At 43.6% G+C, this 27889-nt stretch overlaps 1 protein-coding gene across 2 annotated transcripts in view; it reads left to right on the plus strand.

The window, feature by feature from the left end:
• Positions 1-27889, plus strand: part of XRRA1 (X-ray radiation resistance associated 1) — a 64576-nt gene that overhangs the window by 17800 nt on the left and 18887 nt on the right. Inside the window, exons 5-13 of one of the 2 annotated variants that reach the window (XM_075592765.1) lie at positions 834-906; positions 6010-6107; positions 12407-12540; positions 15168-15272; positions 16414-16667; positions 19464-19510; positions 21667-21807; positions 25086-25179; positions 26240-26358. In XM_075592765.1, the coding sequence (XP_075448880.1) occupies positions 834-906; positions 6010-6107; positions 12407-12540; positions 15168-15272; positions 16414-16667; positions 19464-19510; positions 21667-21807; positions 25086-25179; positions 26240-26358 (1065 nt within the window). The remainder of the gene's footprint in view (positions 1-833; positions 907-6009; positions 6108-12406; positions 12541-15167; positions 15273-16413; positions 16668-19463; positions 19511-21666; positions 21808-25085; positions 25180-26239; positions 26359-27889) is intronic. The other variant, XM_075592766.1, reaches the window with a different exon arrangement.

Genomic DNA, 27889 nt, shown 5'->3' on the forward strand with positions numbered 1-27889 from the left:
TAAATTAGAATAGTGTTACATAGGGGAGGTCTATAGGTGTGATTCTTAAAATGAATTTGCTCACAATGCTATGATCATAGGATAATACTTCCAGATGTGGGTCATGCTTGCCTCAACATCTCCAGCATGAATATAAATATAATCCCATGTAGTCCAACAGGAGCCATATGCTAGCGGCATAAGATTTGTTTTTTCCCTATTTTCGGTTGAGATGGAAGTCTTAGCAGCACTTTCCCAGATATCAGACAGACTTCCTCCCATTAGAGCATATGAGATTTTTTAGAGCGCTCTTTAGAAGAAGACCATTCAGAAAATAATATCGGGGTCAGGCTTCCAGTGGAATCAATCTATTCGAATGCATAAATGTCCATAAAGCTTTAACAGACTTCAATAGACCCAAGGAAAATGTCTTGGCTTCAGATGATACAAATGCTAAGAGATACGTAGACCAGTCTCAACCATATATCTCTGCTGACTGGGATAGAACAACATACAGTAGCAGGTAGAATGAGATGAAGCCTTAACATTTCAGTGTGATGATGTAACTGAACGTACATACAGTATGAGGGAGAGCCAATAATAAATAGAGGCTTCTGGGAGAGAGAATACATACCTCTGAGACCATACTAAGAAACGAAAATTGTTTCTAATCAGTGAATTTTAATAAATATGTTTCGGAAACTAATTTAGAGCAATACTTGTAATTGTCCACTGCAGGACTGCACTCTTAAAAAGCTGACAATGCAAAGTTATGCTGCAATTTCAATTTATACAATGTCCAAGTCCCATTGAACATGTATAACAGTAGATACTTTCTTTGTATCTCCCACAAGGCTACAGAAGAAGAATTGATGCAGTTTAATTGCGTGGCTTACATAAATGCAGCCGAAAATCTGCTGACGTTGGGTAAGGACTTTTGGTGTCTTTTTGACACTTCATTAACCTTTCATCAGGCAGCAGGTAGAGACAGGGGGCTGCCCTGTTAAGCAGCTTAAAGTACATATTGGCCTGGTGTTCTCAAGACGATCTAAGTGAAGACCAATAAACGGGGCGTGAAAAATTCTGCGGGCTTCAGCTTTGGAAATAGAGGTATCGCCCTTACCAAACCAATGAAATATAATGGTGCACGATGAGAGAATCATTTGTATAAGGCAAACAGGAGCCATGGGTTTGAAGCATCACATGAAATAAGCTGGGATATTACATTTCACATGGCAGGCAGCCAGTTTATAACAGAAAAGCTTAAACGAGTCCAAATCACCTTTGTCTTTGGAAATAGCTATAGAACGGCATGCACTGAAGCCTCGTATCTTCTGCAGGAATATGCACAAAAAATAGTCCTTGGGGGTGCCTGCTCTCACTCCCACTGTGAACTGTAGTATCAAGCAATACTGAGGGTGACAACATATTTAACCAGTGTCTGTTGTGTCTTCTACTGTTTCCTCCATGTTCTATAATTGATGAGCACAGCCAGTGCCTAATGTATTATTCAGGTTCTCTCAAAACCAATAAGGTACAGAAGGGCACTCTAAAATGTTAGTATTCATTTGGGCCTTGAAGCAGCAATACCCACTCATTATTGTTATCCAAGTTGTTTTTTTTTATTTATAATTAACCTCTGGAGCTGACCCGCAGTATTCTCAATTCCCCGGTTCCAGAGAAATCTATATTTTAATGTGCCATTTTCATTTGTTTCCTTTTGGGAATTTAAAATGGCTGCCGGGTTAGCCTCACACTTGTGAGCCAATTGGAAGCCGCAATATCATCAGTTGGCATGACATTGCAGCTTTGGTTATGATACATGGCACCATTTGACTGTGGAGATTCAGTAGCAGTTTGCTGTATGTGTATACAGTATTCTCTCTGAGTTTTGTCAGTCTCACTCCATGTCATCATGAGACTCTCCTCCAGGCCTTGCTTTCTAACTCCTATCCCATTTCATTCTGGTGTACAACAGTATATCTTTTTATATGGAAATTAGAGAAACAGGACTGGACCAAATCCTCATGATGACATGGAGTTAGTTTACCAATAGTATAGCACTCTGAATCATTCTACAATGCAGCATGTTCATTTGAAGATGTGGTGGATTTTTCCCTGGACATGAAGTTTATTTTTATTACTATGTGGAGCCAGGTCACCTGATGGCTAGTATTCTGCCCTTTTGTTGGCAGTAAACCCTGGTACAATCAGGTTGCTAGTAGTTGATATGGGGTTTCCCCCTCCTTGGTACTGCACTTGAGTGACAGCGGGAGGCGGTGACATCAGGCCTGGGCATGACCAATTATGAGTCAGACCTGCTGCCCTCCTCCTGGCTGTACTTAAGGGCAGGTACCGCCCAAATTCAGGAGTGTCCTTCCCCCACTGAGGAAGGCAGGTCACACAGTGGTGAGGCTGAGATTGGGCCTTCTCCAATACTCTCCCCTGGAGGGAAGAGGGAGTGTGGACCATACCTCTGCCTCTGCTAGGGAGGTGGGGAAGAGCCAGGATGACTGCTGGTGCCCTTGGCCTGTAGTGACAGCCCAGGGACCATCCTTCAGTGATAGCCGTGAGACTGTATCAGGCAGAAATCTGCCGCTGTTCCTGTACTGTACAGAAGAGTAATAAACCGTTCCTGTTGTTATACCTTCTGCCTTGTGTGTGACCTTACTGGGGGGAGAGGTAATAGTTATACCGTGGGAGATCACCTTCAGTTCCTGGAGCCTACGGCAGATGGAGGCAAAGCACTGCTAAAGAGATATGTAGGGTATGAACCCCAGAAGCCTAGTCCTGTGTCCCCACTACCACTGGCGGACAATTCAGCCCTCCTGTTACCAGCAGGTATCATGCACCACACGACCAGTAATGGCCAAATCTCCCACCGGGTGGGGGAAACACCGTTACATATGTACAAAATCATGGTCCAGTTGTTTAAAGGTTATAAAAATACCATGTGTGTGTATATGTGTGTGTGTGTGTGTGTGTGTGTATGTACAGCAGGTTCTGCTCTATGGGCAAAGCAAAAATCGCCGGAAAGTGGAACCGGCGCTTTTCGGAATGTGCGCATGCGCAATCTGGCAATTCCCCCCTTCTGCGCATGCGCAACCTCCATTCACCGCGCGCAACCTCCGTTCTGCGCATGCGCACCCTCGTCAACCGAATGGGCAACCCCTGACTTCCCCGTTCTGCACATGCGCAGACATGGCGGCTCCCTTCTCGGTACCGCCGTATCAGCAGATCGCCGAGAAGCGGGGCCTTCCTGTATGTATTAAACGGAAATAGCCGTGTTAGTCCAGTTGCGATAGTGCAGAATAAATGAGTACTTCAGTATTAGGTGAAACCTTTTTTATTTGGACTAACAATTTATTTCATAGGACAAGCTTTCGAGAGTTCTCCTCTCTTCTCCAGGTCAGTGATTCCAATCAGTATCACTGACCTGAGGAAGAGAGGAGAACTCTCAAGAGCGTGTCCTCTGAATATATGTATATGTATTGTATATGTAATATATATATTAGCACTGAAAAGACTCTGCTTGTATGTCCAGTGATATCAAGTAATTATTAATAGGATGATGATCTAAAGGCCCTTGTACCTGGGCTGATATCTAATATGCAATTCTGACAATAATGAATAGATCTAATATTTACTGATTGTTTAAGATGTAAAGTTAACCAATAGTTAGTATAACCATGTGTAGCTGATATCAATAAAACAATGCTTGTGATAAAAATAATATTAAATTATTATTCTAAGATATTATAAATCATATATTTACAAGTATTATGAAATAATATAAAAATGTGAAAAAATGGAAAAAATTGAAATAAATCAAAAATCAATATTTCTCAAAGTGTTTACATAATAAAAAATAATAAAAGAAAGTCCAAGATAAAAAAAAACATACACTTTTGAGTCCACTGATTAAATGGTCCCAATTGTTTGGTGCATAGAACAGGATGCTGGCAGCCTTCTTTGTGGGCACAACGACCTCCCCTCACAAACCTGCATAGAACAAAGAGAAAGCGCCCGATCTTGGTGCATTATTTCTAAAATATGAATGTAATAAATTCCAAAGCTCACAAATTAAAACTCACTAACAGAAATAGTATATTGGCGTTTTATGAGATAAATACTCATGCCCCAATCCGATCGCTGGAACTCCGCTCCTCTGCTCCACTCCTCCGAGCGTCTGACACGAGCGTCCGTCACGAGCCTCCGTCCAGCAGAAACTTGAAATTACAGCAGCCAACAGATCCTTCTTCCATGAACAAACTTCTGATGTCTTTAGTTCTGGGCAGGGTGTGAATTCAATGATACAGCGGGTATCCCTGGTACTTCAATGTACTGTAGGCGAACCGCACATAAAAACACCTTGACATCAACAGCACATGTGACCCTACGCGTTTCCTCAGATATACTGATTTCTTCAGGGAAGTAGCAGGGATAACCGCTGTATCATTCAATTCGCTCCCTGCCCGGAACTAAAGACATCAGAAGTTTGTTCCTGAAGGAATGATCTGTCGGCTGCTGTACTGCAAACTACTGAGTCTACAAGAGCTCAAGCAGAATTATCATGCCCCAGACCTACCACCCTTCCAATACTTACAAATAAGACACTTCCTCCGACCTACCTCCTACCCTAAAGAAATCAGAGGTGCCGGAACTCAGTAAATTCGAAGCTCTCTGCAAAGAAGCAGAGTATAAGAAAGGTCTAATAACAAGAACTTATGCAGGGATAGAAGCGACTGGGAACACCCCGGTCCACAGATATGACCAAATGGGCCACTGACTTGGGAGTTGAGATAGATTGGGAAGACATTTGGGATAACGCGGCCAAGACATCTGCACAATCACAAAAGAAAATATATATCTACCAATGGTTTCTAACACCCTCAAGATTGAAGCAGATCTTCCCAGAAACCTCGGATCAGTGTTAGAGAGGGTGGGGGCAGGTGGGAATATGGTCCACATTTGGTGGGATTGCCTGGCATTACAGATATACTGGGTAAAGATAAAGGAAATTATCAGACACTATTGATCTAACTATACCATTGGACCCCCTGGTGTATGTACTAGCAAAGCTGATCGAGCAGGCCAATAACCCGGCCAAACGCCTAATCTCACATATACTTACGGCTGCTAGATGCGCAATAGCGGCAGCCTGGAAATGACTATCCCCCCTTCCAAACAATTGGTCATAAACAGAGATGGGGAAGTAATGCTGATGGAAAGATTCTCTGCCTCCCTCAGGCACACAAGTGAAAAGTTACATAAGATCTGGGACCCATGGCTAGAAACTCAAACTTAGAGAGCCACCAGGTGTATATAACGAGAAATTAGCTACAGATAAGGGAAGTGAGATGGTACACACAATCCCTACCCTCCCCCCACCCCACCTCTCCCAACTTCCAACTGTCATTGTTTTACTGTCTTGTTTTATTTGTATGCAAAAAATAGTCCCAAATAGACACAGAGCCGCTGGACGCCACAAAAAGAATGTCTTACACACTGTTATGCATACTGTCTTGTTAAAATTTCAATTAAAAAAACAACAACTCTGAATGATATTTTTAATGTATTATAATTTAACAAGCATTGTTTGTTTCTATAGCAGCCATTTACAGAGTCACATCCCCTTCCTCTTCTGAAACAGGCTCTGGCACACCCCTTTTTGAGCCCTGCCCTCTCTCTAGCAGTGCACCAATTGTATCTAGTGACTGCTTGGTCACATGATCTTCCCCACAGAACTTTGCATCTTTGGTCCTCTTCTGCTGCACTGACAACCATTCAGTGAACCCCCGAGCCGAATCTTCGCCGATAGGCAAACAATATGCCCTTGCTATATTTCTTATAAGCTATATGTGAACTGGTAAACATAGTTACTAAGCGGTGCTATATGATAAGCTATCTTACTGCGCAAATAATATACCATACGGTTGATTGCAGTGGATGAGCTATACGTTATCCTATAAGTACAAATGAGCCATGATGCTTAATTGATCAGTGCACGACTGTTGTTTTTTTTTCCAGAGGCTTTCCGTACCTTTCCTGCTCTAAGGGAACTGGAACTCTCCATGAATGGGATCAGCAGGGTCACAGTTAAAGCCGGAGACTTCCCCCACCTTGAAGTGAGTCCAAGTGGATTACTGTGAACATACTTCATCTCATTTACTGCTGGAGGCATCAATGCTCATTTGAATTGCATTTTATAAATGTTCTCGTCCATATCAGTCCCTTATCTCCTTCACTGTCAGAGGTGTTAATTGCATGTGAAGGCATATTTTCTATATCTACCTTATATGTATTTCATAGAACTCATGTTTTATATATATATATATATATATGTGTGTGTGTATATATGTATATATATATATATAACATAAAGCAAGCAGTCAGCACTCTAATGTAAGGCAAAAGGCAGTTGCTAGTCCCATAGGGATCCACATATCATACGAACCAGCCCAAAGACCAGTAAAGAGACAGCAACCAACGAGGGGTAATCCAGAATAATCTGTATTGAATGAACAGATACACGAAAGCCAACGTTTCGGTCTCCCTGTGAGACCGAAACGTTGGCTTTCGTGTATCTGTTCATTCAATACAGATTATTCTGGATTACCCCTCGTTGGTTGCTGTCTCTTTACTGGTCATATATATATATACATATATATATATATATACATATATATATACATACATATATCCTTATCCTGACATGAAAAGGGAAGAAAGTAACATTACAGATCAATTAAATTTATTAAGGGATTTCTCTAATTTCTCCCATGAAAGGATGTGATCACAAGCCACACATCCCAGACTAATATTACATTATCCAGATCTCACTACAAAAAAAGAGCGATAAGAAAATGCGGGATTTTTAAGGGGATAATTCCGTATACACAGAAAGCAGCCGAAGGCAGAAAACCCCATTGTTTTGAATGGGGTTTTTGGGCTGGTTGCAGTGCGATCGTCCGCTTCGGGGTATATTACAGATGCAGTGCTATTTTAAGTTTGTTTTGGGCGCGAGGAAACCGCCGATGAACGGAGCCTGACCGCGGCCCAATTGCAGTTTCCCTGCGTCTAAAAGCCTAGTAAACTGGCTGCCCTGAAGAGATTAACGCAGCGGGGTCCCTGCTTCTGAATGGGACTCGCGCTGCGGTAATCCTACTAGGCTGCAACCAGTCTAAGACTTGGTCTCCGTTGGCTGCTGCAGCGCTCGCTATGGCGAGCCCCCCTCAATGGTGCCGGGCCAGCTGCAAGGGGTGGCTGCCACGCTGCGCGGCGAGTTTTTCAGGCAGACATTAATATTGTGATTAGCTCTAGCGACGGAGCGCTGGGCCACGCCCCCCGGCGGTTCAGCCAATGAGGGCAATTGCACTATTTTTATTTTTTGTACATAGGATTGAAGCAGGGGGTCTCCGGGAACTCAACCACTTTTAATTCAGGTCCAGGACTCCCTGCTTCCCGAGGTAGAGGCTTCAGTATGGGGTGCCGGTATCTCCTTCAAGTTTATTAATAATAATAATAATAATCGCATGTTCTTGTATAGCGCTGCTAGTTGTACGCAGCGCTTTACAGAGACATTTTGCAGGCACAGTCCCTGCCCCGTTGAGTTTACAATCTGTGTTTTGGTGCCTGAGGCACAGGGAGATAAAGTGACTTGCCCAAGGTCACAAGGAGCCGACACCGGGAATTGAACCAGGCTCCGCTGCTTCAGTGCCAGTCAGTGTCTTCACTCACTGAGCCACTCCTTCTCCACGTCACGGCCCACTTGACCGGGACATTTAAACAGCCCCAGATACCGGCACCCCATACGGAAGCCTGTACCTCGGGAAGCAGGGTGTCCCCGGACCTGAAATTAATGCGGTTCAGCTCCGGAGACCCCCTGCTTCAATCCTATGTACAAAAAATAAATTAAAAGCAAAGCTTCATTATCTTTGTGGCTAACCACTTAGGTGATGAAGGGGTTAAACCGTCCCGCCATCCCGCCCAAATGGCATAACCAACAAGAGGGTGAGAAAAATTATTCTAACATCCGCCCCAACGCAAACATAGCCCAGGAAGAGAATTGTATTTATATTGAAATCTCAATGACACTTATTTTAGGTTTAATACTGGAGGGATCAGTAAGTTTCTGGTCCCTCCAGCATCCAACGTTCTGTAATAGATTACCAGTAAGGACTTCCTCCTGAGAGGTCACAGTGCTGAAGAGTTCAGAGGCTCCATATGAAACAGGTGATGAGTTTGCTTGGTTGTTCATTTGTTTTCATTTCCTAATGGCAACTCAGGCTTTCTTAAAGAGGGTAATACATCTTGTGTATCAGACAGGTCTCCTCTAGGAACATGTCAGGCTGTCAAACACCCTTGAATTTATACCAAGCATAAGAGTTTTGGAAATGCAATATATCATAATGAACACTGAACCCCATTACTTTAAGACATATATACATACGAGCTAAAAAACACTGTTTTAACCCCATTAAATGCCAGGATGTCTGCGGCACCAGAAAGCTGTGGACACTCCGGCATCAGAACCAAGTGATGGCTTCTGTAATGAATGCATTATTCTTGCCATGTATTTATAACAGAACATATTCCGCAGCACAGTAGCATGGGCCGTGAAGGAAATAACAATACAATTATATCATTAACATATGCACGTATCGTAGGTATGGAGGACCCTGCTCAAAGGAGCTTACAATCTAAAAGGAGGGACTTAAAAGGTGATTCGTGATGTTAGGAACAGAAGAGAAAGTCATCCCATATTTTTCTATTAGAGATCTGTGGTTATGTATATCCTGGCCGGTGTACCATTCCCAGAATAGCACAAGGGTACTCATAGTGTTAAGGCAGGGGTGCGCAAACTTTTCCCCCTGCGCCCCCCTGCCTGCTCTCCTCCCCTGCTCGCGCCCCCCTCCTACCTTGTCTTCGGCGTCAAATGATGCCACGGGGTCACATGACATCATGTTGCCGAAGACAAGGTAAGGGAAGTTGCAGAGGCCTCACACGATGCCCTGGCATTTAATTGAAATGCCTTGGGGAAGAGCGCAGGGCCTCTGCAACCGCCGTGTCCCCCCTGGAAAATTTTGCGTGCCCCCCAGTTTGTGCATCCCTGTGTTAAGGGAAAAAATCTAACTGCAAGCAAGGGCATGTTTCCACTTGTTACTCCATTTTTTTTACATTTATTTATTTATAAAATGTTTTACCAAGAAGTAGTACATTGAGCGTTACATCTCGTTTTTAAGTATGTCCTGGGCACATAGTTAAGATAACAAATAATACATGGTTACAAATACAGTTACATAAGTGAACAGGGTATACATTATATACAAGACATAGCAGGCACAGTTAGAGATAATATATATTATAGACGTATGTAGCAGTTACAGACCAGGTTAAAATGCTTTGGTTTTGAAAGAACGTAGACTGGTGGAGGCTGTGAGAGTCTCCGGTAGATTGTTCCAGTTTTGGGGGTCACAGTAAGAGAAGGAGGAGCGGCTGGATACTTTGCTGATGACCAATCTAGTACTTTGAGCATTTCACAGTTTTGTGGGTTGTAGTTGCATTGTAGAACAAAGTGGCATATTGAATTGTAGATGATGTCAAGTTTGCTAAGGTGGGTTTGGGGTGCCGTATACTATGTCCCCGTAGTCGATAATTGGCATTAGCATCTGCTGTGCGATACGCTTTCTGACCAGCAGACTTAGGAGGATTTGTTCCTGTAAAGTACACCTAGTTTGGCATATGTTTTTGATGTGAAGGTATCAATGTGCATCCCGGATGTTAAGTGGGAGTCAAACCATATGCCCAAGTAATTAAAACTAGTAACAGGAGTTAGGGTGGTTTTAGTGTTGGTTCTGATCTGGAGCTCAGTCATTGGAAGCTTTAAAAATTTAGCCATGGTCCCAAATACCTTTGTTACAGTCTTGTTGTGTTTAAAAACAGTTTGTTTTAGGAAATCCAATTTTCAAGTCTCAAAAAGTCAGATTGAAGTATGTGTTCAAGGTCAGAAAGGCTATGGCTGTGTGCATATAAGATTGTGTCATCTGCATACATGTGTATTGAGGCTTCCTTACAAGCTGTAGGAAGATCATTGATGAACACTGAGAAGAGTAGGGCCCCCAGAACAGAGCCTTGCGGGACACCACAGGAGATATCCATGGGGTTGGAGTTGGAGCCTGAGATAGACACATGTTGGCATCTACCTGATAGGTAGGACTGGAACCAGTTTAAAGGGTGCTTCCCTGTTCCAGAGCACTGGAATCTGTTAAGCAAGATAACATGATTAACAGTATCAAAAGCCTTTGCAAAATCTAGGAATATTGCACCGGTGAGTTGTCCCTGTTCCATTCCACATTGGATCTCATGGCAAACTTTTAGCAGGGTAGTTACCGTGGAGTGTTTGGGGCGAAAGCCTGATTGGAATTGGCTAGGGAAATTTGTCTTGGTATAGTAATCGCTTAATTGGGAGTGAACACATTTTTCCATGACTTTGTATAGTATTGAGAGAAGTGAGATTGGCCTGTAGTTAGAGACAGTGTTTTTGTCCCCACTTTTGAAGATTGTGACAACTCTGGCAGTTTTCCAGGTCTTAGAGATATAGCCTACAGACAGAATAGAGTTGGAGTATGGAAGCAATTGGTTTGGCAATGTCTGGGGCACCAAGTCTTAGGAACTTAGATTGCAATAAGTCAGGTCCACACTGGCTGCTTGGTTTTAATTTGAAGAGCACATGTGTAATCTCCTTTTATCATTGTTTAACTAACATACAGCAGGGCCCCGCTTCTCGGCGATCCGCTGATACGGCGGCACCGAGAAGGGGGCCGCCATGTTGAATTTGAAATCGCGCATGCGCAGAACGGGCGGGTGCGCCCAGACGCACATGCGCAGACCGCAGGTTGTGCGCGCAGGTCGCACATGCGCAGAACGGCGAAAATGCCAGTTTGCGCATGCGCATGCGCAGCACTGAAAATCGTCGGGTCCGTTTTCCGGCGATTTTCACTATACGGCGGGCCTCTGGAACGGAACCCGCCATATACCCGGGGCCCTGCTGTATTCTAATGCCATAAACTTCTTCCAGATAAATTATATCAACACAGTTATCCTCTTTAAAAATGAATGACAAATTCCTTTGTTCTTCATAATAAGTTTATTTATTTTTATTTATAAAATGTAAAAGTAAAAGGACAGGGCTATACATTATGTATAAAGACATTGCATGCACAGTTAAAGATAATATATGATTACTATTATATACAAATTACTATTAACTTGAATAACACATTTCCAGCGATCGTCAATATTGCACCATAATACATTTCTCCCCCTTTTTTCACCTTTCTTATTTGTATATGTAAAGCGTGTGACAATGTATAATTCTGCATTCTTACCTAAGCTGGCAGTCGTTTGGTGCTCCTGTTATAAATCTGTAAATATCCTCATGGTGTTACTAACATAATGGCAGCTTTAGTCAGTGTAACTCAACAGCTACAATTTATCCTTCTACTATATTACTAAGGTAACATTGACTATTGTTACAGTTTGCAGCTCAAACTGCTGGGAACATTGACAGCAAATTGTCACAAACAGAAAAGTATTGCAAAGATCTTGCACTGCTTGGCAGGTTTGCTAAAACCCGCTATAGAAATCAAAGGATGTTTTAAAAAGCATTAAAAATGGCATTAAGAGTTGAATAATAAAAAGAAAATGCAGTAAGTATTATATAATACTACAGAGTTGATTTATTATATATAAAAAAAATACATGTACAATTTCACGTTGTGCGGCTTTAAGGCCCATCGTGTTATATGCAAGCAGGATCCGAAGAGACCGTACAATCACTTTGGCTTTGCAAGGTCTATACTGCACTGACTTTGTTACGGAAATGTTGAGTTTTCTGCTGCATTTTTTCATAGTAGAGATGTGCTAAACCAGGGGTGCGCAACTCCAGTCCTCAAGACCCCCCAACAGGTCAGGTTTTAAGAATACCCCTGCTTCAGCACAGGTGGCTCAGTCTTGAGTACTGGAGTTGGTCACCACTGTGCTAAACGATTAGGGACATCTAAAGCGCAAAACTGACAAATCGTGGACATCTTTAGTTTGCTAAAACTGTGCACAAACTTCGTGACACCAAGCACATTTCTTAACCTTTACGATGCTGGAAGTCTATCAGCCACCACATGCCTCTTGATGTCTGGGAATGCGACCATATGATGACTTTGGTAGTGTTCCCGTGGTCATGGCCAGCCCTTCATGACCTACCAGGAACGTCATAAGGGACCCTTGCCTTGAGTATCGACCCATGTGACCTTCAACACCATGAGGGCACTGTACATCTTTCTAAAGACGCACAGACATTCTAGAAGTGAACTTGGACAATCTTCCACTTCTCTAATTAACAGTTGTGTAACTGTGTCCTTTATCTCAGGTTCTGGATCTTTCGTACAACAATCTGTCCCCAGGCGACGTCTCGCAGCTTGGTAATCTCTCACACCTCCGAGTTCTTCATCTGACGGGAAACGGACTCACTCATTTCCCACCTTACATGAGCGTGTCACATATGTAAGAAAAAATGTTTCATCCCTTTCTCATTGGGGGGAGAGCCTGTCAAACATAATAGCCCATCGTGTAACTGACAGGAAGCTTATGGTGAACATGTGCTTATTTTAGTCATGGTGGACATTCATTTGTTGAGCTTATGGTCACAATTTAGCACCGAGAGGAGTCATTGGGGCAATTTTCTCTAATAATAGTATAATAAATGTATTTTCTTATATGGTGCTACAATGTATGCAGTGCTGTACATAGAAGTTTTTAGGCATGTGTCCCTGACCCATAGAATGTACAAGCTAGCTTTCCGTGCCTTAGGGCAGGGGGGCCCCAAACTGGGGCTGGCTGGGGGGCACGACATTTTGTAAGGAGGGCACCGCGCTTACAGAGGCCCCGCGCTCTTCCCCACAACATTTAAAATGATTGCTGGGAGAAAGCGCAGGGGCCTCTGTAAGTGTCTCTTAGCTGCTTTCCAGCTTCTCCTGACGACGTGTCGCTATGGCAACGTGGCGTCAAATGGCAACGCGTCGCCATGACGCCGCAGAGACGGGTTTCCGGAGCGCAGGTGGGAGGCAGGGGGTGGGCGCGCCTGGAAACGTTTGCCCATCCCCTGCCTTAGGGGGCTAATCAAAGCAATTTTCGAGCAGGGAAAACGTGAATTGGTGCATGGCACCATTCTTTGGTGCACAATTGCATCAAATGTAATCTGTTTCTTACCTCTGCAGATAAAAGGAGAGCAAGTCTCCATAGTGTGATCCGCGTTTTAATTAAATACATTTTTTCTAAAAACAGGAAGTGACCCTTCGAAACGGGCGCGAACGAATGTCCCATTGTGATCTAGGAGAGAATAGGTGCTAAAATAGGAGAAAATGGAGCTTGCGAGAGAATACACGGCTTTCAAGGAGTTAAAAGGCATAAGGGAAACAGGGCGATAATTAGAGAGGCAGGTAGGGTCAAGCTTGGACGGGAGGCGGCAAAGGTACCAAAGTAGAGGGAGGAGTTGAAAATATATGTAAGCACAGCGATTACAGTAGGAGCGTAGATAAGAGGGAATGGGGTCAAGAGGGCAGGTGGCAGAGGGAAGAGATCAGCAGGGTGAAATATAAGGAGCATAGAGGCAAAAGGCAGGAAGGGGAGTGATGGCCCCAAAATAAGTCGGAATACCACTTCCAGCATAAGGGCTGGGACCCGCTGCGCCCGGAGGCGCAGGCGGCTGCACGGGCTTTCCCCACCAGCAGCGGAATCCTGCCGAGCCGGTCCCGGTCCCCCCTGGCTGAACAGCTCACTACACGCTGTGACGCGTCAGCCGCCAGGGGATACAAGAGAATTGTGATCCCTAGCGTTGACGCGTCACGTGGTGTGGCTGTGAGCCAATGAGGAGGGGAGGCTTCGGGAGGAGGAAAGGCTTCGGGGAGCAGGGAGGAGTGTGGAGGGAAAGCAGCGCGAGTGCCTGTCTGTGTGTGTATGTGTGTGTCTGAGTGCCTGTCTGTGTTTGTGTATGTGTGTGCCTGAGTGCGTGAGTGCCTGCCTCTGTCTGTGTGTGTGTGTATGTGTATGAGTGCCTGCCTGCGTGCGTGCGTGTGTGTGTGTGTGAGAGAGTGCCTGCGTGTGTGTATGAGTGCCTGCGTGTGTGTATGAGTGTGTGTGTGTGTTGCTTGTGATTACTTTCATCAGCAGCTCCAGCCCGAGCCCGTGGAGGGAGGGGGGGGAGAGTAGCGGGTTCCTCCGCTCAAGCCACGCCCCCCCATACCCGCTCAAGCCTCCCACTCCCGCCCATCTCCCGCTCCCGCTCCCTACAGACCGCATATCGCGGTCTGTGTATGTCAGCGCCCCGCCTGTCTACAGTGCGGGAGCGCTGACGGAGGGAGCGGGGCCTTAGCCTAACTAGTCTAGACCAGGGGGGCTCAACTTCAGGGCCACCAGCAGGTCAGGTTTTCAGGATATCCCAGCTTCAGCACAGGTGGCTCAATCCGAGGCTTTAGCACACTAAAGCAGGGACCGATTGAGCCACCTGTGCTGAAGCAGAGATATCCTGAAAACCTGACCCGTTGGTGGCCCTTGAGGAGTGGAGTTGAGCCCCCCTGGTCTAGACTGTTTTGATTGGCTTTTTTTTATTTGGCCCATATTCACTCAAGGGTTCTACCCTTTAACACCGGCCTGCACTACTCCAGTCCTCGAGGGCTGCAAACAGGCCAGGCTTTCAGGATATCCCTACTTCAGCACAGCTGGCTGTGCTGAAGTAGGGATAGCCTGTAAACCTGGCCTGTTTGCGGCCCTCGAGGACCCGAGTTGGCAGGGCTGCTTTAACACAACCTTACTCCCTTTGAAATAAATGGGCGTTTAGACGTGATATAGCTTAACACCCTTTGAGTGACTATATTCCTTGTTTTTTATTCTGCCTGTACATGCCGACTAATAGGGAGATAAAGAAGGGGAATCGCTGGCATTGGAGAGCGGGGACGTCATCATTTCCTGTGCATCTTTCTATTTTTCTACATGGTTATTCACACTATAAAGGGAAACACAATGCAATACAAAGCTACAAGGCCAGAGCAATGTTCAGAAAAGTGGTGCAGGCCCCTAGTGAAGGTGATCTGTTTGTGTTCATATTTTCACGCAGGACATATTTCTGTTTACAGCAATAATGCAGAACCTGCAATGTTCCCGCGCCTGGAGATTCTGATGCTTGATGACAACAAGCTGTCTCACTCCCCTGCCTTTGTGAGCCTGGCCAATCTGACACGGTAATACTTCCAGGCTGGTACACCTTCTCAGTGTGCCCCCTGCCAAGACCCAGACCACGTCTGCTAATCGTGTATCTGCCGCGCTAGATCCTATTAGTGTTAATCAAACATACTCAGTCCATTTGGCCGCAAGAACAAGATTCATTTTCAGCACATGTAGCATGCTGATTTATTTTTTTATTTTTTTAACTGTTTATTTTGATAAATTGTAAAGGTGAATGGGGAGGTTTGCAAACAAATAATAGGGACGAGGAAAGGGGGGATGAGGGGGACACGGTTAATTTAATATACATTTCTATTTGATCATAAATTTACAATTCAGATAAAATACATTTACATATTTACATTATCAAATTCTGACACAGTGAACCCTATCCCAGCGTCATATTGCAAAGCCAGTATAACCAAATGATGAGACCCAAAAGGTTGAAACAGAGGTCTGCGAGTAGGTTACTGGCTCTGCATTTCTTAAACCCAGGCTGTGCTGAAAAGCGGTGTAATGCGGCAGGCATAAGCTCGTAGGGGTCCATGTCAAAATGGACTTGAAGCAAAAGGTGACACTGCTCATTTGCACGTCATTTCCCAGAATCCCTTGATGCCGTGGAAGCACTGTATATTAGGAGATAATGGTGAAAAGCAGGGTTGCAGACCTGTGTGAGACATGTGAATGTGCTCACAAGTGATATTTCCATTTGCGACAGTGTGTTCCACAAGATTAAGTTCTTTGAATTCTCGTAAAATCCTAGCCATCGGTGGAGGCTTTACCTTGTTCCAGAAGTTTGCCGTAGCACATCCGGTGGCTGATATGTGTGAAGTCAATATTTGGAAACATTTAGGTGCACAGATTTTTTTTTTTTACCAGTTTGTGTAGCACCCATAGGTGCTGCTTCACCCAAAAACCCACGTATTTACAAATATCAGACCCTGAAATAATTTAATACCAATCTGTTTCAAAGCAAAGTAAAATTATGCAGAACACAAAGGGTTATACATTCTCTAATAGCGTTGTCCTTTTGGGGGTGGGGGGGGGGGGGGATTCAAGATGTATTGATGCTAAGTGTTGGCTTTCTGTATACATGTGTTATGCCAGAAAAGCATTACATTCTTGTGATTTCCCATCCCCGCTCTGCTTTTTTTATAGCCTGAAGCAGCTGAATCTTGACAGAAATGGTATTTCTGAAATCCCATACATGATTGAAATAGAACTTGCCGACTCCATGTGCAGCCCATTCAGGGGAGGAACAATCCAGGACGGAGAGGGGCCGGGGGGCCTGGGCGGCAGCATCCACAGGATACAGGAGAACGAGAAACGTGAGGAAGATCTGGACGAGAAGACAGAAGGAGAGAGTTTTGACTACCTGGTATTTCCCAATGCAGAGGATCCAGACAGAACGGGTGGGTGGGATTCTCCATCCCTTGGAGGAAGGGCGTTTAATCATTGTTTTGGGGGTTCTTTTCAAGCTCCAGTTTATGACCTCAAAGTTTAAACATATGACACAAGCTTGTGTCTGTTCCCAAGTCTGTTCTAAAAGCTTTGTAATGTTCATACTTTAGGGATCAGTTACTCCCATGACTAAAGTGCACGAATAACAGTGCCATGTTTGAAGGGTAAAATGTTGGCAATTTACACTGTTTTCCTACAAAAATCTGACACGTTCCAGTACGCATTTTTTATTAAATCACTTAACCCGAGACTTGGGAGGTGTTTGATTTGTTCTGGCTGCTGCTCCCTTTTTTGTGACGGCATTAAGAGTTTGCGCAGGGAATCCTTCCTTCGTCTCCCCCTCCTTTACTTTGATTGGGTCTTTGACAAAGATGAGGTGGGCTGGAGGAAGGTGGATTAGAGGAAGTTCTTGATTGCCAAACACTCCCCCAGGCCTACAAAGCAAATTACTTTGTGCCTAATTTCCAAAGTAACAAAAGCAGCCAAATTGGTGCTTTAAATATGTTTACATTTGTTTAAGGAACCCAACTGGATTATTACATTCTTTAAAAAAAGAAAAATTTGGTAGTTTTTTTGCACATTTTACTGCACACATAAGACAATATAGCTTTACAGTCCATTAATAGAGCAAAAAACAAACAAAATATTCTCGCTCTCTTTGTCCTGAGACATTTAATCTTTCAAATCAATTCAGTTAGGCCTTCTTCAAAAAGAGGGACGGCTTCTCAGCAGATTTAGAAAACGACAAATATGCTTGCATCATGTGTTGATCATGCTTGCATCATGTGTTGGTCATGCTTGCATCATACTTAAAAATAAATAAATTAAAATCTAGACATTTTCGAGTTCTCCTTTTAGTACTCACTGTACTGGAACAAAAGAATTGTTCTGCACCAAATGTAGTGGCAGATCGCGTGGTATGAATAGATACAACAGTAGGAAGGCAGCGGGAACTCGGGAAGTTGAAGAAAAGGTTTCTTTATTGAACTTACATATTCCTCCTACATGTTTCAGTTCCAACTGGGATAGAAACGCGTAGGAGGAATATATACATTCAATAAAGAAACCTTTTCTTCAACTTCTTGAGTGCCCACTTCCTCCCTCTTCTTCTCACCTGCATCTCCCCTACCCTTTCTCTCTAAGGCCTCGGACACGCTTACCGCTGGCGTGCTGAGGCGCGCTGAGGCTCAGGGAAAGCGGGTGCTTCCGCCAGCTAGCGTTAAACACGGCCAAGGCCTAAGGCTGCGCTTGTAGTGAGCACTGCATTGCTTGCTAGCGACCGCGTGACGTCACACGCCTCCGTCGCTATAGCAAAAGTTGCACTTGAGTAGTGCGATTTCGCTGGCGGCAAGGGGCTGGGACGTCCGCAAGGGGGAAGGCACAAAAGGCAAGGTGGAGATGTGATTGGCTTGCCGACAGTCACGTCCTTTGTCTTCTGTGCATTTTGGTCTCCACGTCGCTACGCAGCGCCGTGGCGGTCGCGCCAACTATGAGCACCAGAGATGGACTTCAGGTACGTGCTTTGGTGCTGCGCTCCGTCACCATAACTATAAGCACGGCCTTACCCTCCTCCCTCACTCTGCACTTCCCTTTCTTTCACTCAAACTCTCCCCTTTCTCTTTTAATCCTCCTCCCCCTCTCTCTCATCTCCCTCCCTCTTACTCACCCTTCTCCTCCCCTCGCTCTCTCATTCTCTCTCCCCCCTCCTCCTCTCACCCCAAACAGTGCTAAGCTGTAACTTCTTTATCCCAAATAAGTGTGCTTTCATGAACACCTTACCAAAAATAGTACACGGTATTGAGTGTGTGCCCAAATACACATGGGCAGCAAATAAGAAGAATTTCCGGGGTACTAGAAGTCAGGATTACTTGAAAAATGTCCTGTATAATATTGAAAGATTAGTTATGCATTTTTAGTAAGTCATTGATGGTTATGTTTTGGACGGTTCTGGACTTTGTTCTAGTCCTATGCCCAACTCCTGGGTCAAATTCAGAATTAAACAAGTACAAATCTCAACAGACAATAATTACAAAAAATATTGTCAACAACATGTCTGACAATTCATTAACTACACTTTGGAGACACTGGTCATGATATACTGTATGTCTGTATTTAGTAATCATTGCAAGCTCCATCGGTGTTGCCAAATCATTGCCGCACCACGGCTGTCATTTTCAGGGTTAATCCTTACCGCCAACAGACTGGTGCGGGAAGCATTATCTAACCACGATCATTAGGGAGTTGTAATTATTTCATTGTTTGCACAGACCAGGGGGAAAGGTCCCGATAATGTTCTGCGAGTATTAAGTTTGGTCGGGGGAAGAAAAATATTCCAGTGCAGGATATATTTAACATTCACATTTAATCCTCCTGGGGCAGCAATGACCGAAAGGGAGCCACTGTAAGAATAGGAGGAGGTAGCTTGCGTACTACGTACGCTGGGATTAAAGCGCAGATGCGGGGGAGTACACTGCCAACCCCCGTTAACTGCCACTGACTTACAGTTACCGCGGGGTCGCTGTGTGATTACCCACATCGGCATTTGGGGAATCTTCTGGGAATTGTTGGATGGAACGGAGGGAAAATAAAATCAAATAATTAAGTGTGAGATGTGCGGGGGGGGCAATCGTGGGAAGAATACGAATTTTAGGCTGCTTCCTAGTAATTACACCACTTATTGTACTTCATCTGAGTAAGACACACACACAGTACTTACATGCTGAATGTATTTATTATTTTCTTTACAGAAGTTATATTTACCTCCAACAACCTGCCTAAGGATGACCCACTGTTGGTAAAAATCTGATTTGCCTTTGTTATGCCTAGCTGTGTAGTTCTAGTTTGATTGTGTATGACCACGAGATCATATAATATCATATGTATCCGCCTTAGTTTGTATCTCATCGGTGTTCTGTTACCTCTTCCCATTCCATGTGGCCTATCCACATCTCAATCTGTATCAAAATACTTATGGGAATGTGAATACTGTCGCCTTTTCCCGCTAGAGAGAGGTTTTCTCTCCATTCCCTCTACTGATCACGGAATGATTGATTTACATGTTGCTCAGTTGCCTTCTGTAGATAATTGTTAATTAAATGAGACTACTGTACTCTGTAAATATGCCAAATAGATCCCATCTTCCATGAATTATAATGTAACGCGCAGCTCCAATTTTCTTGTTGATGGAAAAATCTGAATTATTTGCAGGTCTTATACAATATATAGTCCCTTTCTATATAAATCTGGTATATTAGCCTGCAAATAACAAGAAGAAGAAGAAATAGCAGTATCGGCGCAAGAAATGGGGTATCGGCACAGTAAGGTTAACATGACATCTGACATTCTTTCCGAGCAGACTTCTCCCAAAACAAAATGTACCATATTAATAATGAAGATGGTTGCATGTTTACCATCTTCTGTGTGGTGCCGGTCCCCTAGTGTTCAGGATATCCGTACTTCAGCACAGGTAGCTCAATCTTCGATATCCTGACACTCAGCCCTGTTGGAAGCTCTTGAGGACTGGAGTTGGCTACCCCTGACCTAGCCTATAGTCTTCACCATAGTATAGTAAAGTGAAATCCACTATCACGGCTTCCCTAATTTTATAAGCCGGGTATTAGGAGCCACAGGTGAATGATATCACTGTGACCTTTCACTTCAGCAGGGGGAAGTGGTAAACAGGGCAAATGGGTGTGCCATTTATTTGTATGGCTGTGTTTGATCTATTCTTCCATATCACGTGAACGAATAACTCGCTGGCAGTTCCCCCGGCCGTTGCTCGGGAATTCTACGAAACCCAACAACACTGAGATTTATAAATTGATCATTTCATTTTTTCCGTTTCTTAATGAAAAAAAAAACAACCCGGTGTGTTTTATGCTAGTGCGGGAGGGTAAACCATATTTTAGTTTTTTCTATGAGGCGCGAAAACATACACTTTTTGGGGGGATTTTCTAAATTCAGTTCAGCTACTTACAATCCTGCCAAATTTGGTTAAAAATCAGTGCAGTTTTGAAAGGTTCAGTTCGCTATCTTGATTCAACATGGTGTCCAATTGTACCCAAACATAAACACATATCCGCTCCTCGATTTCAGGAACCGTCATGCAAAATGTGGTTACAATTTCTTAAGGGGTCCCAATGCCTAGCGAGCAGACAAACAGCGTTCCAAAATATATAGTGCATGAGATGAATGAAAGATACATATAAAAACAGCCTTAAAACATTGTCTCTAATGGGGGAGGATGTCCAGTTAGACTTGTTATGGCCATGCAGAATGAATACATCTTCCGTCTCACTTTTCTAGCGCTGAAAGCAGCTATCTGGCCCTTAAGCATATAACCACACACAATTCATTTTCTAAATCTCCAGCGTCTTTCATTTTAATCTCCCGGACATGTAATATTTCCAACGTTTATATTTTCTGAACGAAGCATCAGATTTGAAAAATAAAACCAGCGTTGGGAAGAACAAGTTGATATTTGTTAAAGCGTCTTTAGCATGTCTTGAACATGAAGCTACATAGAGAGTAGACAAGAGGAAGGCGGGCGCAGACAGTAAAGAATTCTTCTATGCAAGCCGCATGTGTCACACTGTGTGCCGAAATACAACCTATTGCAAAAACAGACTCCCAATTACAACCTAGAATAGGGTTGGGATGCTTTTACGGCGCACCTGTCCTATTCCATGGCTGATGATATGAATGCATTTCTGGATAGTTGTTGCAATACTCAATGGGAGCCAACCGCCTGATTTGCTGCAACAGAATGTGCATGAATGCTTCAATATGTTACTATAATATTGTGTGTTTGAATGCTTCAATACTATATGTTACTATATTACTGTGTGTTTGAATGCTTCGATACTGTATATTACTGTACTATAATACTGTGTGTGTTTGAATGCTTCAATATGTTACAATAATAATCTATGTTTTCATTTCATTTTCTAGCAGAAACCTCCTGATCTGGCCAAAAGTTACTCTTTACTCCCCAACCTCATGGTAGCCACCACGCGTTCTTTGGAGAGCTTTAGTCGGACAGTTCTACCACCTTTCCCAGAATTGAGATACCTGAGCCTGGCTGATAACAAGGTACTTCTATTTTTAACAACGTTCTGGGTCTTCCTAGAAATTGCAGTAGAACCACCATTTCAGTTGCTTATACAATCACTTTTTCAACTTGTTGGTTGTATCAACTATCCATATTTTGCGTTCAATTAGAAACCCTGATTTTAAATGGAATATTTGTGTAGAAATATTTACCTGTCTGGTGGATATTATGCCCAAAATACTCAATCTTGGTTGTTGTGTTTATGGACGGATGTAGCTTTGGTGTAATACCTTTTACAATGTTTTATTAATGAAATTATAGGGTACAGAGCTTTCAAACCCTCATACAGTACCTGCAGGTTTCTTCTTCAAGGAGTAAACCTGAAGGAGAAAATAGGAGATTGTGAAAGCCCTGTACTCTATATTATCATCTATAAAGAACTCTGATTACTGTACCAACACATATACTACAGCAGGCGTGGCCAACTCGAGTCCTAACATACAGCAGGGCCCCGCTTCTCGGCACTACGCTTTTCGGCGATCTGCTGAAATGGCGGCACCGAGAAGGGGGCCGCCATGTTGAATCCGAAGTCGCGCATGCGCAGAACGGGTGGATGCGCCCGGCACGCATGCGCATACCGCAGTTTGCGCGCGCATACATACCGCAGTTTGCGCGCGCAGAGCATAGATCGCACATGCGCAGAATGCCGAAAATGCCGGCTTGAGCATGCACAGAACTGAATATCGCCGGATCCGCTTTCCGGCGATTTTCACTATATGGCGGGCCTCTGGAACGGAACCCGCCGTATACCCGGGGCCCTCCTGTATGTATGATTTCTAGATCATTTATAGGCAGTATCACTCAGTGGGTGAAAAGAAGTGTCGGCGTAATTGGCTTTTTTTCTAAATATTAAGTCACCTTTGAAGTGGCTGTTTTCCTGTTTGAATTCAGGGGGAAATAAATCTGTTTTGCTGTTCTTTGGGTTCCACTGATATCCAAAATGTCAGCGACTTGTGTTTATCTGTGTGACGAGCGCTGGCTTCAACTTTGCACATAAAGAACAAAACAAGAGGGACAATTTGCCTGTAGATTTGAGACATTAGACCAGGGACGGCCAACTTCAGTCCTCAAGGGCCACCAGCAGGTCAGGATGTCAGGATATCGCCGCTTTAGCACAGTCTTCGACTGAGCCACTGATTGATCTACCTGTGCTGAAGCAGTTACTGAGCCACCTGTGCTGAAGCAGGGATATCCTGAAAACCTGACCTGTTGGGGGGTGGGGGGGGGTCTTGAGGACTGGAGTTGGTCACCCCTGCACTAGATGAAGATTACAAATGCCATGAAAAGCATTTGTTTTCCATGAGTATGCTAAAAGTTTAATAAATGATTAAACAAATATTGATACTTGTCTGGTTGTTTTCTTTTTTTAAGCAAAATGTGTCAGCGACATAACCCTACATCCAAGTGTTCTTAAGTAATTAAGCTGAGTAATAGCCAAACCATTACATTTAATATTCGAGGACTACATTTCCAGAGGCTCAGTACCACAAGATTGACGTAAAGCCGATGTGGTGCCTATATTTAAAAAGGGAGCTAGATCACAACCGGGGAATTGCAGACCTGTAAGCCTGACATCAATAGTGGGGAAGCTGCTTGAAGGTTTAGTACAGAATGATATTCAGGAATACCTAATGGAAAACAAAATAATTAGTAATAGTCAGAATGGATTTATCAAGAATAGATCATGACAAACTAACCTTATTTGTCTCTTTGAGGAGGTAAGTAGGCATTTAGACCAGGGTAATGCAGTTAATGTGGTCTATTTAGATTTTGCAAAGGCTTTTGATACAGGTCAGGGGGTTGGTGTAAAAAATTAAGCAAATTGGACTCTAAAAATATTTGCACCTGTATTGAAAACTGGTTGAAGGACAGACAACAGAGAGTTGTAATAAATTGAACTTTTTCAGGTTGGGCTAAAGTTATGAGTGGTGTACCTCAGGGATTGATACTGGGACCCCTGCTTTGTAACTTTTTTTATTAATGACCTTGAGGTTTGCATAGAGAGCAAAGTCTCCATCTTTGCTGATGACACTAAATTGTGTAAGGTAGAAGAATCAGAGCAGGATGTAATTTCTCTCTAGAAGGATTTGGAGAGACTGGAAACTTGGGCAGGTAAATGGCAGTTCAGGTTTAATACAGATAAATGTAAGGTTATGCATTTGGGAAACAAGAATAAACAGACAATTTACAAATGAAATTGGGATAAATTAGGAGAATCCTTGATGCAGAAAGATTTAGGATTGCTTGTAGATAGTAGGTTTAGCAATAATGCCCAAAGTCATGCAATAACTGCAAAAGCAAACACGATCTTATCTTGCATTAAACGGGCAATGGATGGAAGGGAAGTAAACATAATTATGACCCTTTACAAAGCATTAGTAAGATCTCATTGTGAATATGGAGTACAATTTTGGGCACCACTTCTTAGAAAAGAGATTATGGAACTAGAGAGAGTGCAGAGAAGAGCTACCAAATTAATAAAGAGGATGGATAATCTGATTTATGAGGAGAGACTAGCTAAATTAGATTTGTTAACATTAGAAAAGAGGCGTCTAAGAGGGGATATGATTACTATATACAAATATATTCGAGGACAGTACATGGAGCTTTCAAAAGAACTATTCATCCCACGGGCAGTACAAACGACACAGGATTATCCCTTAAGGTTGGAGGAAAGGAGATTCCACCAGCATCAAAGGAGAGTGTTCTTTACAGTAAGGGCAGTTACAATGTGGAATTCATTACCCATGGAGATTGTGATGGCAGATACAATAGATATGTTCACAAAAAGATTGGACATCTTTTTAGAAAGGAAAGGTATACAGGGATATACCAAATAAGTGAACATGGGAAGAATGTTAATCCAGGGAGTAATACGATTGCCAATATTTGGAGTCTGGAAGGAATTTATTTTTCCCTTTATGAGATATCATTAGACGATATGTCTCTGGGGTTTTTTGTTTGCCTTCCTCTGGATCAGTATACTGTAAGTACGGATAAATTTAGCATAGGTTGAACTTGATGGGCATATATCTTTTTTTCTACCTCATCTACTATGTAACTATTAAACATTTCTTTATTTACTTTATCATATAAGGTAGTGCATCTTTAAATAAGCATGTATTTTCTGCAGACCCAGGGCCTTATTTACTAAGTGGAGTTATTGCATAAGACACCATATTCTGCCAGAAGACACCATACAGGCCGTAAATATGGTCCCATGTCATTTAAGTCTTGTGAACCCTTATTTATTCTTCAGATCGCATATGAGGAGAGTCTGTTACCTGCAGCTCTTTTCCCCTGCTTGGAAGAGCTAGTGATCCATGGAAATCCTCTGACCACTCTCAGAAGCGGTAACGTGCATCTCTACTGTGTCTGGATTTAGTGTTTCTGATTGTCACCAAATACATTCCGAGCTTCTTTTAGAACATTATGATGTCTAAGACATTTGGTCACGGCCATTTCGCCGCGACCAAGTGACTGCCGGCATTTAGCCGCAAGTGACCTCGCCGCAGGGACCTTCAGCCGTCCCCCGCTTTGCCTCCAAGGTAAGTCCCTAGCCTTAGCCATTACCATAAAACCCCTAATCGTAACCCCTAATACCAACGCTACCCCCTACCCTAAAATCTTTAACCCGTTACCCTAAAAAACCCTACCCTAACTGCTAAAAACCCTAAATTTAACACCTACCCTAACAGCTTAAACCTCTAAAGTTAACCCCCTGCCCTAACCACTAAAACCCCTAAAATTAACCCCCTGCCCTAACCACTAAAACCCCTAAAATTAACCCCCTGCCCTAACCACTAAAACCCCTAAAATTAACCCCCTGCCCTAACCACTAAAACCCCTAAAATTAACCCCCTACCCTAACCACTAAAACCCCTAAAATTAATCCCTACCCTAACCACTAAAACCCCTAAAATTAACCCCCTGCCCTAACCACTAAAACCCCTAAAGTTAACCCCCTACCCCATCCACTAAAACCCCTAAAATTAATCCAACACCCTAAAACTTGCCTTACCGTAGAAGCGGCCATCGGCGGAGGGTTTAGCGGCAGAGCGGCTGCAGTGGAGGGTCCCTCTGTGGCCAAATGGCGACGGGGACTTGCTCGCGGCGAGACGGGAGCGAGGCCAAAAGTCCCATTCTGCATGATGACACTACTGGCCACCTTGCAGGTGCACGACGGGATATAAGATCTGAGCACTATCCTAATATTAACACCAGCCCTCAGAGTTATAACACCAAATACATCAATATATTGTCTTAAAGAACAGCGCAAATAGCTGAATTATACAAAGTAATACAGCCTGATCATGATATTCCTGTGTGTTCATGGTTAGACAGAGAACAAACAAACCAATACTCGTGGAACAGCCGAGTGGTTTTGCTAATGACGATCTGTTGAATCGACAGGGGATCCTCCTTTGCTGAAGAGCTTCCTCCAGCAGCGTCTGGGGATCAATATAATTAGAAGGAAAACGTCTGGACTGGAAAAGCCGCACATCTTCATTCCAGTCAATGCAAAGAGGAAGGTGAGCGGAGATCAGCCTGTGTGTCCGGCTTATCCTTCAACCAAAGTATGCTTTAGATCAGAGCTGCCCAACTCCAGTCCTCAAGGGCTACCAACAGCTCAGGTTTTCAGGATATCCCTGCTTCAGCACAGGGGGCTCAGTCAACGACTGAGTTACTGATTGAGCCACCTGTGCTGAAGCAGGGATATCCTAAAGACCTGAGCTGTTGGTGGCCCTTGAGGACTGGAGCTGGCCAATTCCTGCGTTGGATGTAATACTAGGCATACCTCCCATCAGTCCCGGATCTCATGGGACTGTCCCTGTTTCTATTCCCGGAGCACAGTTGCCCTGGGTAATGGGAGTATATTCCTGCAATGTGGATAGCATGTGGTTAAGAGGGCTACCAATTTTCAAGCCAAGATGCTGGGACATTTGTGACTATTGGTGACTGACAACCAGCACCTGCCTGGGGCTGACACAAAGCTGGATGGTGGTTGGTAAATATTTGTCCTGGCCTCATCTCTTTGCAACTTAGGGGCCTATGCAGAGAGCAGCGGTAAGGTGAATAGCGGCATTTTTTGGAGAAATATGCCTTTAGAAAGGCAGGTACTGGCGAGTTGAAAAAAAAGCGCCATTTTTTTTTTTATTTGTGAATCTCGCCACGCGACTGGCGAGAACCTAAATCTTGGCTGTTGTAAAAATGTCCCTATTCAGAAAGGCGCGATCGCCATCTAGTGGCTGTTCGCGCCAATAACATGGAGAGAAATTATACAATTACCTCCGCCAAAAAAAGTTGGCAGGAAGCTGGAGCTCACCGGCGAGAGGGAAAATACAAAAAAAAAAACGCGCTTTTTTTCAAACATGTTTCTCCAGCGCGCATCTCGCCGGTTGCAAAACTCTCCATAATCAGACATGATTTTAAATGCAGTTTTCGGACCTTTCTGCATATGGAGATAAAATCACGCCAATAAAGGTACAATTTATTAACATCTCCAATTATTTCCAGCGCTGCTCTCTGCATAGGCCCCTTAGTGCCCTATTTAATATGCTTTGAACTTTTTGCCTCCTGCTTGGGAAGATTTGTGCTCTTTTCATTTGAATGTGGCCTAAATCTTCTCAAGCAAGTGCAAAGACCGCTTCACGGCATATTAGATAGGAGTCGGAGAGAGAGAGCTTACATGCTAGCTGTCTTCTCTGCCTCTTTCTCCACCCTCCATCCTCTGTACATATCATTGCTGAACTCAACCTGAGTTGAAACATTAGTGAACACCAACCATCTTTACTAATTTCTCAACTCTGTAAACACCAAGTAGACTGGTTGAGGTGTTTGGAAGGATAGGTATTGAGGTCCTTTAGTTCTTAGTCGTTTGGTCTTTGTTTTCCGTTAGTCTTCTTTGGACCATGTCAGATCTAACTATGTTCTTCTGGAGATGTGTGTAGAAAAACTTATCAAATAATGGCGCTCAGTGTATTAGGTTGAATTTGAAACATCAAATAATCCCACAGTGTAGTGCAAAAAATAAGATAATTAATAGTGATACTTATACAGACA

The sequence above is a fragment of the Ascaphus truei genome, chromosome 3 (genome assembly GCF_040206685.1).
Source record: "Ascaphus truei isolate aAscTru1 chromosome 3, aAscTru1.hap1, whole genome shotgun sequence".
In the NCBI taxonomy this organism is placed as follows: Eukaryota; Metazoa; Chordata; class Amphibia; order Anura; family Ascaphidae; genus Ascaphus; species Ascaphus truei.